The sequence below is a fragment of the Hemitrygon akajei genome, chromosome 8 (assembly GCF_048418815.1).
Source record: "Hemitrygon akajei chromosome 8, sHemAka1.3, whole genome shotgun sequence".
NCBI classification, from domain to species: domain Eukaryota; kingdom Metazoa; phylum Chordata; class Chondrichthyes; order Myliobatiformes; family Dasyatidae; genus Hemitrygon; species Hemitrygon akajei.
In genome coordinates this window covers 67134214-67146416 of record NC_133131.1, presented here as the reverse complement: position 1 = coordinate 67146416, position 12203 = coordinate 67134214, and the positions used below count along the sequence as shown (strand labels likewise).

Below are 12203 nucleotides of genomic sequence, written 5' to 3'. Positions count from 1 at the left end.
AAAAGAAAATTGGAGTGCTATGTGAGAGTGAAAGGTTTGATTAATCTTAGAGTGAGTTAAAAGGTGGCACAACATTGCAGGTCAACGGCCTATACTGTGCTGATTGTTCTATGTCCTGTATGTAAAACAAATACCATTTTAGTCCATAATAAGACTTATCATCTCATAATTAGAATTGCTGGATATGGGAGACTGTTGAAGGAAGGATGGAATTTCCCACTGCAAAAAAAAAGATCTTAAGAATTCACATACTGAACTGTACCTTAAAGCAACTAGATCCTAATATGGTTCCCAAAAAGCAAAATAAAACCAGATTCTGTAAATATGCAGTGATGGAAGTGCTCAGCTCCATCTATGGAGAATCACAGTTGATGTTTCATGTTTCACAGTTACAGAATGCTGGAGGAACTTAACAAGTCATTCAGCATCTGTGTAGGGGAATTAACAGTTGACGTTTTGGGCTGAGACCCTTCCTCAGGACTGGAAACAAAAGGGGAAGAAGCTAGAAGCCTAGGGTCAGAGAGCATTTGGAGACGAAAGTAGGCATTTTGGGTTGTGACTCTTCAAATGTTCAAAGTAAATTTATAATCAAAGTACATATATGTTATACGTATATGTTACCATATACAGTGGATTTCAATTAATAAGACTGTTGGGACAGTTGGTTATTTGGGACAACTCTTAAACAGCAAAAACTAATCAAGAAAATAGCCAGGATTACCTTCATCTATGTTGGACATTATGCTGCTTAATTGGGACAGGAAACTGTTGCCTAAGAGTTTCTAACTAACGTCAGTCGCATAAACTCGTGTGGCTGTCAGGCACTACACTGAGCTTAGAGCAATCAGTTTTTAAATAGTGTCATTTGTGTGTATTTGTCTTCAAAAAGCAGTAAGACAATTCTGAACTGTTTTGCTCACTGCGGTTTCAAGCATTCAGGCTTGGAGATGCCAGAGACAACCGGGAGTGAAAATGAAATGATTTCATCACTTCAGCAAGTTGAAGGAATCGACAATCATCTGGAATGTTACAATTAAAATGACGATTTGGAGGTTGCAATCATCAACAACCTTGGATGAAGGCAGTACCGTATCTGTACTAGGTTTCTGCAGTGATTTCATTCATTTACAGTCAAAAGAACGCAACTGCAGATGAATTCTCCCATAGAAAAGTATTAGGAATTAATACGCAGTTTTATGGTAGTGTTCTAATTTGTCCTGTATTTTACTGAAACATGTAATTTGTTACTCAGTTTGTCTCTTTTTTACCTTTATAATTATTTTCATGAAACTTCAGCTAATTGAGATGGCTGCTTAATTGGGTCAAAATGTATTGGTCCTGATGTGTCCCAATTAACCAGAAACCACTGTACTACCTTGAGAATAATTTTCTTGCAGACATCCACAGTAAAACAATAAAATACAGTAAACAATCAATGTGCAAAAGAAGGAAAACTATGCAAATACAAATAATACATGATAAATAAGACTTGAAATCATGACTTGTAGAGTTCTTGAAAGTGAGTGAAATCAGTTCAGTGTTGAGATAAGTGAAATTATCCATGCTAATTCAGATGCCTGATGGCTGAAGGGTAATATCTGTACCCGAACCTGGTGGTGTGTGACCCAAAGCTCCTGTGCCTCCTTCCTGATGGCAGCAGTGGCTTGTATGGTGGGGATGCTTGATGGTGGATGCTGTTTTCTTGTGGCACTCCTTGTAAGTGTGCATAATGGTGCGGAGGGCTTTTCCTGCAATGGACTGGGCTGTATCAACCATTTTTGGAGGCATCTGCATTCTTGGCCATGTATGTTTCCATACTAGGCTGTGATGTGGCCAGTCAAGATACTCCCTACTGTGCATCTACAGAAATTTGTCAGATTTTAAATGACACGTCAAATCTGCACAAGCTTCCAAGGACTTCTTGGGTCGTTTTCCTTCTACGAATGTTGCCTAACTTACTGAGTTCCTGAAGTATTTTGATTGTGTTACTCAGGATTTTCAGTATCTTATGTTTATGTTGTTTCAGATAATGGACCTTTCATTACTTTGCTTTCCACAGGAGCTACCTGAAGAGCTGAGAATTTATTTCCACCGTTCTGTGTTTATTTAATACAGTTCCCTTTGTACATTGTGAAACTCATTGGGGAGAAGTGTTTGACCTAGATTATAGTCCTTTTATGGGTTTAGATGATTCATCACATTGCTTCTTCACAACCAGATATGCTATATCTGATATCACCATCTGTGTTTCAGCTGTTAGAACCTGCAAATCCTGTGGAAGATTTTCTCCGGCTGTCAGAGAATGCAACCTTGCAAGTGGAAGTATTGGTAGAGTTTACTAAAAGATTGCCAGGTGAGTAAGTGTAAAGTTTACCATGTTTCACAGATCACACAGCAGGAATAAGGCTGCAGGTAAAGCTTTAACATTCCAATGAGCAACTGCAAAGCCAAGATTGCCTCATTTTTCTTCAATGGCACTATTCAAAACCAGCAGTCATAAAATAACTGCAGATACTGGATTCTGGTGCACAACATGAACTGCTGGGTAAACTTAGGGGATCAGGGAGAAACTGTAGAGGGAAATGGGCAGTCGTCTTTTTGGGTTGAGAATCTTGGGCCCCTTTCCCTATACAAATGCTGTTTGATCCACTGGGCTCCTCCTGTACCCACTTTCTCCAAACTCAAGGGGTAGCCATGGGTACCTGTATGTGCCCCAGCTATGCCTGTCTTCTTGTTGGCTATGTAGTACAATATAGGTGCATTATTACACTTTGACAATTGCATTGTCAATCATCCATGTTGATATGCTTACAACAGCTTATAACCAAGTTAGTTTTGTTCCCATGTCATATGAAATATAGGAGAGACATTCTGTTGGACATATATTACATTTTAATAGATGACAGATGGGGATTAGGAGTAAAAGTAAGTTATCACCTTAAAATTTGGTCACAAAATGCTGCCTTTTGCAATAATTTGTATTATAATCTTCCCTGGTAACCCTCCCCAAGTCTTCCTGTGCTACATTAATGACAGCATTGGCACTGCTTCATGGTCCTTTGCTCAGCTCATCAATTTCACCAACTTTGCCTCCAACTTCCATCCTGCCCTTAAATTCACGTCCATTTCTGACGCCTCTCTCCAGTTTCTCAATCTCTCAGTCTCCATTTCTGGAAGCAAACTGCCTGCTGACATTTTTTATAAGCATACCACTTATAAGCAAACAGCTGTCATAACTCTTCCCCTCCATACACTGTCTCCTCTTAAAAATTCTAATCGCTTTTCTCCACCACATCTGTTTCCAGGATGAGGTTTTCCTTTCCAGGACATCAGAATGTTCCTCCTTCCTCCACCATGAATGCTGCCATCATGTACATCTCCTCCATTTCCTAGACATCCACTTTAACCCCATCTTCCCGCCACCTTAAGACCATAAGATATGGCAGCAGAAATACACCATTTGGCCCATTGAGTCTGCTCTGCTATTAATCATGGGCTGATCCAATTCTTCCAGTCATCCCCACTCCCCTGCCTTCTCCCCATGCCCTTTGATGCCCTGGCTAATCAAGAACCTATCCATCTCTGCCTTAAATGCACCCAATAACTTGGCCTCCACAGCTGCTCATGGTAACAAATTACACAGATTTACCACCCTCTGACTAAAGTAATTTCTCCACATTTCTGTTCTAAATGGATGTCCTTCAATCCTGAAATTGTGACCTCTTGCCCTAGACTCCCCTACCATGGGAAATAACTTTGCCATATCTAATCCGTTTAGGCCTTTTAACATTCAGAATGTTTCTATGAGATCCCCCCTCATTCTCCTGAACTCCAGGGAATACAGCCCAAGAGCTGCCAGACGTTCCTCACATGGTAACCATTTCATTCCTGGAATCATTCTTGTGAATCTTCGCTGAACCCTCTCCAATGTCAGTATATCCTTTCTAAAATAAAGAGCCCCAAACTGCACACAATACTCCGTGTGGTCTCACGAGTGCCTTACAAAGTGTCAACATCACATCCCTGCTGTTATATTCTATATCTCTAGAAATGAATGCCAACATTGCATTCGCCTTCTTCACCACTGATTCATCCTGGAGGTTAACATTTAGGGTATCCTGCACAAGGACTCTCAAGTCCCTTTGCATCTCTGCATTTTGAATTTTCTCCCCATCTAAATAATAGACTGCCCATTTATTTCTTCTGACAAAGTGCATGACCAAACACTTTCCAACAGTGTATTTCATTTGCCACTTCTTTGTCCATTCCCCTAAACTATCTAATTTTCTCTGTGGGCTGTCTGTTTCCTCAACACTACCCACTTCTCCACCTATCTTTGTATCATCGGCAAATTTAGCCACAAATCCATTAATCCCACAGTCCAAATCATTGACATACATCGTAAAAAGCAGCGGTCCCAAAACTGACCCCAGTGCAGTGGAACTCCACTGGCAACTGGCAGCCAGCCAGAATAGGATCCCTTTATTCCCACTTTCTGTTTTCTGCTGACCAGCCAATGCTCCACCCATGCTAGTAACTTCCCTGTAATTCCATGGGCTCTTATCTTGCTAAGCAGCATCATGTGCAGCACCTTGTCAAAGGCCTTCTGAAAGTCCAAGTACACCACATCTACTACATCTCCTTTGTCTACCCTGCTTGTAACTTCCTCAAAAAATTGCAGTAGGATAGTCAGGTAGGATTTTCCTTTCAGGATGTGCCTCCAGGTACTCTGTAATCTCATCCCTAACAATCGATTCCAACAACTTCACAACCACTGGTATCAGGCTAACAGGTCTATAGTTTTCTTTCTGCTACCTCCCACCCTTCTTAAATAGTGGAGTAATATTTGCAGTTTTCCAGTCAACTGATACAATGCAAGAATCTATCGATTCTTGAAAGATCATTATTAATGTCTCCGCAGTCTCTCCAGCTACTTCCTTCAGAACCCAAGACATTCCATCAGGTCCAGGAGATTTTTCCACCCTCAGACCATTAAGTTTCCTGAGCACCTTCTCAGTCGTAATTTTCACTGCACATACTTCACTTCCCTGGCACTTTTGAATGTCCAGTATACTGCAGAAGTCTTCCACCGTGAAGACTGATGCAAAATATGCATTCAGTTCCTCTGCCGCCTCTGTGTCTCTCATTATAATATCTCCAGCTTAATTTTCTATTGGTCCTATATCTACTCTCAACTCTCTTTTATCATTTATATACTTTAAAAAGCTTTTCGTATCTTCTTTGATATTAGTCGCCAGCTTTCTTTCATAATTCATCTTTTCCTTCCTAATGGCCATTTTTAGTTTCCTTCTGCAAGTTTTTAAAAGCTTCCCAATCCTCTATCTTCCCACTAGCTTTGGCTTCCTTGTATGCCCTTTTATTTGCTTTTACTTTGGCTCTGACTTCACTTGTCAGCCACTTGTCCTTCTTCCATTCGAAAATTTCTTCTTATTTGGAATATATCTGTCTTGCACTGCTCTCATTTGTTTGCAGAACCTCCAGAATTCTGCTCTGCTGTCCTTTCTGCTAGTGTCCCTTTCCAGTCAACCTTGGTCAGCTCCCCTGTCATGCCACTGTAACTTCCTTTATTCCACTGAAATACCAACACATTGGAATTTAGTTTCTCCTTCTCAAATTTCAAAGTGAACTCAATCATATTATGATTACTGCTCAATCATATTGTGATCACTAACAATCTTAACAAAGATTGGGTTTCTCTTGTCCTCACTTACCACCACATGTACCTTTGCATCTAACACATAATTCTTCACAACTTCCACCACCTTCAATGGGATCCTAGCACCAGACTCAACTTTACCTCCCACCCACTCTCCACTCTCTCCCTCCATAGTTACCTTCTCTATTTGCCCCTACCTACTAATGCCCCTCCTGGCACATAGAACTGCAGTGACAGAAATGCTACACCTGCCCATTCACCTCCACCCTTACCTCCATTCACAGGTGAGACAACACTGCATCTGTGAATCTGGAGTCACATCTATTGTATGCAGTGCTCCTGATGCAGCCTCCTCTATGTTGGTGATCCCAATGTAAATCAGGAGACTGCTTTGTAGAGCACCTCCATTCCAGAATCAGAATCAGATTTAATATCACTAGCATACAGTGCCTATAAAAAGTATTCACCCACCACCTTGAAAGTTTTCATGTTTTATTGTCTTACAACATTGAATCACAGTGGATTTAATTTGGTTTTTTTGACACTGATCAACAGAAAATTTCACTTTTGTGTCAAAGTGAATTTCTACAAATTGGACTAAAATTTTTATAATTATTAAACATAAAATAATTGATTGTATAATTACTCACCCCCTTCAAGTCAGTATTTAGTAGATTCATTCTGGCAGCAACTATAGCCTTGAGTATGGTGGGTAGGTTTCTATCACCCTTGCACATCTGGACACTGCAGATGTTCCCCATTCTCCTTTACAAAACTGCTTAAGCTCTGTCGGATTGCATGAGGATTGTAAGTGAACAGCCCTTTTCAAATTCTCAGTCAGATTAAGGTCTGGACTCTGACTTGGCCACTCCAGGACATTAATTTGGTTGTTTTTAAGCTATTCTTGTGTAGATTTGACTTTATGTTTGGGGTCTTTGTCTTGCTGGAAAACAAAACTCCCAAGTTACAGTTCTCTTGCAGTCTGCATCCAGTTTTCCTTCAGGATTTCCCTGTATTTTGCTGCATTCATTTTACCCTCTACCTTCACAAGCCTTCCAGGGCCTGCTGCAGTGAAGCATTGCCACAGTGTGATGCAGCCATCACCACGCTTCTTGCTAGGGATGGTGTGTTTTTGATGATGTGCAGTGTTCCACTTATGCCAAACATAACATTTAATCTGATGACCATAAAGCTCAATTTTGGTTTCATCAGACCATAGAACCTTCTTCCAGCTAACTTCTGAGTCTCCCACATGCCTTCTGGCAAACTCTAGCTGAGATTTTATGTGAGCTTTTTTTTCTCTTTGCCACTCTTCCATAAAGCTGTGACTGGTGAAGCACCCGGGCAACAGCTGTTGTCCCTCCTATCTCAGCCACTGAAACTTGAAACTCCTCCAGAGTCATCATAGGCCTCTTGGTGGCCTCCCTCATAGTCCCTTTCTTGAACGATCACTCAGCTTTTGAGGATATCCTGCTGTAGGCAGATTTACAGCTGTGCCATATTCTTTCTATTTCTTGATGATTGACTTAACTGTACTCTAAGGGATACTCTGTGACTTGGAAATTTTCTTGTATCCATCTCCTGACTTGTGCTTTTCAATAGCCTTTTCATTGGACTTTCCAGATACTGGTGTATTTTTACTACTATCAATTGAAATACCTTGACTGTACCCAAATCTCCACTTAACTAACTGTGTGACTTCTAAAACCAATTGGCTGCACATGTGATGATTTAGTGTGTCATATTAAAGGAGGGGGGAGGGTGAATACTTGTGCAGCCAACTATTTTGTGTTTTATATTTGCAATTAATTTTGATCATTTTGTTTTCACTTTGACACAAAAGAGTCTTTTTCTGTTGATCAGTGTCAAATAAAGCCAAAATTAAATCTACTGTGATTCAATGGTGTAAAACAATAAAACATGAAATCTTTCGGGGGGGGGGGGGGTGAATACTTTCTATATGTCAAGAACTGTGTTAACTTTATGGCAGCAGTACTATGAAAAACATGATAAATATAGAGAAAAAAACTGAGTGACATTAAGTATTTAAGTATTAAATAGTCAAGTTAAAATAAGTAGTGCAAAAGAACAGAAATAAAAAAAAAGACATGAGGTCCTGTTCATAGGTTCAATGCCCATTTAGAAATCCAATGGCAGAGGGGAAGAAGCTGTTCCTGAATTGCTGAGTTTGTGTCTTCAGGCTTCTGTGCATTCTTCCCGATGGTATAAGTGTAAAGAGGACGTGTCCTGGGTGGTGGAGATCCTTAACGATCGTGACCGCCTTCCTAAGGCACCGCTCCTGGCTTCTTACCTCTTCTCCTCACCTGTCTATCACCTCCCCCTGTGTCTTTCTTTCTTTCCTTTCTCCCATGATTCACTCTCCTCTCCTATTAGATCCCTTCTTCTCCAGCCCTTTCCTACCCACCTGGTTTCACCTATCACCTTCTAGGTGCTCCTCCTTCCCCACCCCCCACCTTTTTATTCTGGTGCCTTCCCCTTTGCATTTCAGAATGAAGAAGGGTCGTGGCCCTGTTTATTCATTTCCACAGATGCTGCCTGACCTGCTGAGTTCCTTCAGCATTTTGTGTATGTTGCTCTGGGTTTCCAGTATCTGCAGAATCTCTTGTGTTAATGGGTACCTCAGGAAGTTAGTCTTGTGAATCAGAACCACTTAGCTTACTTTGTCAAATGAACTGTAATTTTGGGGAAATAAAATAATGTGTGATGTAGAGAGCAAAAAAATGGTTGTTTTTCTCTCTCTACTACCTTGAACTACTGAGTATTTCCAGCATTTTTTCTTTTTCAGATTTTTATCAACTGCAATTTTTATTAGCTTTTGAGGCAGAGCTTTTTCAAACATTTCCAAATTAAAATACTTTCTGTATATTCAGAAAACATTTATTTCTCCTTAGTAAAAACCACTTTGAGGACTATTCATTAAAAATAAATGTCATGGACTTGCTACCTGATCCTCTCAAATGTGAAAGCTTATAACCTATTTCTTTTTGATATCCTATAATTTTTTCTCTCTTTCTATTCCCCATGAGAAGCAATATACTCCAGATGTGTAGGATTAAGAATCAACTATTGCTTTGTAATTCAGTTTTAAGTATAGAAATGATCATGAATCATGAAGCATAAATATTGGAAATATCAAGCATTAGTTAAGTGGAAATAGTTGTAAAAATGCAGTTGATTTGCTTTATAAGCATTCCTAATTGGTAAAATAAGAGGCTATACGTCATGTCCAGAAATTCAGTAGTATGCATATTGTTTAAGGTTTCCAGACGTTAGATAATGAAGACCAGATTGCATTGCTAAAAGGTTCCACCGTGGAAGTGATGTTCCTTCACTCTGCACAACTATACAACCAGCGTTTCACACAGAGCAGTCACCAGTATCTACAAGGTAAGTAATGGGAGATTCAAAGAAAGAATTCTCAGTTCTGACTACACTTGCCTGCCACAAGAAATTTTAGGAAATATGTGAAATGCAGCAGGAGATTTAACACGCATCATCATGTTTCCCCGTAAAGGAATGTGATTAAAATTTTAAATTGTGCTTTAATGATGAGAGTTTAGACAAAGGGAGAAATTACTTGGGATATTTTACATCTATGCCAGGAAGTATTGAACTGGAGTTTAATATTTTATTCTAAAAGATGACACCTTCTCGCCATACACCTTGTTCCTGGAATGGAAGACACTCTGATCAAATTAAATGTCACCTGGGCACTTCATGCTATATATTGTTCTTGCTCAAATCAGTCATTCTTTGTCATGAATGAATGCATAATAATATCACTTAATATACAACACTTGCTTAGAGCAGGGGTTCCTAAACTTTTTTATGCCATGGATCCCTACTATTAACCAATGGATCTATGGATACCAGGTTGAGAAACCCTGGTTTAGAGCATTGTAAGAAGAAATTAATCCCCATTATTCTAAGCCATAACTTAAACAGATCATCTGAAATGGCCTCACTGGAATTCTGACTTGGGTGGTTTCCTTCAGTTATTTAGCTATTGGCACTAACTCAGGATCAGACATGTTTTTTAAAAAAATATGTTCCCTACAAACCATTAGTTCACTGTACAAGTCAAAACAGATAGTAGATGAACTGGAAGAAGAGCAGCAAAGAGCTACAAAGCTTCAGGGCTTTGAAGGTGGAGCCTAGACCTAGGAGGAAGTAACAGAAGGCGGCAGCTACCAGATGAAATTCTCTCTGCTGCCCATAGCAGGCTATGATTGGGTACATGCAATTGAGGAAGCTTCCTAATCAAGACAATTTTCATAAGTAGCAATTAAAATAAAATTTGCTAATTTAAACCAAGTGACCTTGTCCTAACCACAACCCTTATACCAACATTGTCCACAAAAAAGCATACAGGGGAATTCAGTTGACATATTCTGATCCCTTAATTCTATAATTTAAGTGGCTTTCTACAAAATCTTGGTATTGCCACAGGTGAGAGACTTCAATGTCCATTTTCAAAAGTGTTTTGATATCACTACTGCTGAGATTTGACTAAATTCTGAAAGATGAAATGGCAAACGGTGAGTGAACCAAACCAGAGATAAAGCTATTTTATATTCTTTGCATTTTATCTATTGCGGATGTATGTGTCAGTACTGATGGGAGTTAAAATCACTAATTATTTAATAGATGTGTTTACATTGCCAATACTGACATGCTAAAAAGGATACATTTTTTATAGAACTGATAGCCCAAACCTTACCATTCATTAGGCAATAGGGGCCATCAGCAGAAGCAGTATCATATTCCACCACAATCTGTAATTACTTGCATTGGCATATCCCTCACTCTAACAAGGAAGAGGTTCTAACAGTTATGGACATCTTTCTTTTCCAACAATTGACTCTGCATTCCTCATCTGATTGATGTGTTGTCTCCAAATGATATCAGGCACAATCTCCACTACGTAGGAGAATGGTCCGGTTCTGTCCTTAATTTTCCAAGTACGCATTTTTGATCACCTTCACCAGGACTGCTTGTCCAGGAGTGAAACATTCAACCTCCTTGTTTCAGGAGCCCTCAATTTGTCTCAGCTGATGGTCTGCATACTCCATCTGAGATTGGGTTTGAGGAGATTCAAGTGTGAGCACAAGGGATGACTCAGGTTTAGCATAGCTGGTGAGATGTTGGTTGTGGAGTGTGCTGCATTGCAATATTCAAGCAGGTCATTGGTGAGCTTCGGATTCAGTGTTAGTGTAGTGTGTTACGCTGACATTGCTCACAGTGTGTTCTTTATACTCTGGGCAAACCTTCCTGCCAAGCCACTTGTGGTGTGGTGCAGACATAATATGACTTATTCCATTCATTTTCAGGAATGTCTGAAACTGTTCCACAACAAACTGTGGTCCATTAAGTGTTCTGGAATATCAGTCCTTGAGAAGAGGCTTATCAACACATCAACAGTGTGCAAGGCTGGAGTGGAGCTATTGGGAGCACTTCTACCACATTGTAGCTGCATCTACTACTAGTGAGAAATTCATGCTCATGAACGGTCTGGCATAATCCACATGAATCCTCTGCCAGAGCAATGCCAGCTATTTTCAGGGAAGGAGAGATGCTGCTCTTGGCATCTTCTGAGCTTGTTGGCATCCCAAATAGTGTGTTGTAAGCTGCTCGGTCTGCTGATCTATCCCAGGCCCCAGACCAAGCTTCAAGCCAATGCTTTCGTTTTGACCAGGCTGAAATGACTGGCACTTAGATCCTCCAACACTTTAGTTCTTAGCTTGAATGGTACAACTCTCAACCCCAAAATAAGACAACCCCGTCAAGGACAAGTTCATCCCAGTGCTGGTAAAATTGGGGAACTGGAATTTCTGTTGCACATTCTAGTCATTTTGGAAGGCCATGCAGGCCTAAGACAAATTGGGGCCTCTTCTAGTTTCCCTTTGGATCATCTCTGCTGTAATAGGGAGACTTTTGATTTGCATTAGGGAGAATACGTCAGGAGGTGGTTCCTCTTTTGTAAATTTTTCAGGTATTTTCTTTTCACAGGGTGAACGGGACAATTCATTAACATTTCCATGATTACTCATCCTCTTGAATTTGGTGTTGCAATTGTGCCCTCCAAGAAAGAGTCCATCTCTGCATTTGTGTTGTTGGTGTTAATAGAACACTCTTCAGTGGATTGAAAATGGACACCAGTGGCAGATGATTAGTTATGAGGGTAAATTCTTTCCCATACAGTTACTGGGTGTAACATTTTGCACCCCAAACCAGACTCTAGGTCTCTATCAATCTGTGCATAATTTTTCTCAGTAGCAGTAAGGGAAAGTGATTTAAAGCCTATGGGGTTCACTTCCATTACTCATAACATGTGACAATTATACTTGTATCATAAAGTGAGGTGTCACAGGCAAACTTCACTGGATAGTGTGTGAGTACAGTGTCTGACATCACTATTTCCTTTACCTTATGGAAAACCACCTCACATTGCTTTTTCCGTTGCCGTTTCTTCCAAATCTATAGTAATAAATTCAAGAGGTGGAGC

The 12203-nt window shown here is 40.1% G+C and overlaps 1 protein-coding gene across 3 annotated transcripts in view; it reads left to right on the top strand.

Moving 5' to 3' along the window:
• nr1h4 (nuclear receptor subfamily 1, group H, member 4) overlaps positions 1–12203 on the top strand; it is a 117828-nt gene that overhangs the window by 87103 nt on the left and 18522 nt on the right. For all 3 annotated transcript variants that reach the window (XM_073053957.1, XM_073053958.1, XM_073053959.1), the window contains 2 exons: positions 2254–2353; positions 8957–9085. In XM_073053957.1, coding sequence (XP_072910058.1) covers positions 2254–2353; positions 8957–9085 — 229 coding nt within the window. The remainder of the gene's footprint in view (positions 1–2253; positions 2354–8956; positions 9086–12203) is intronic.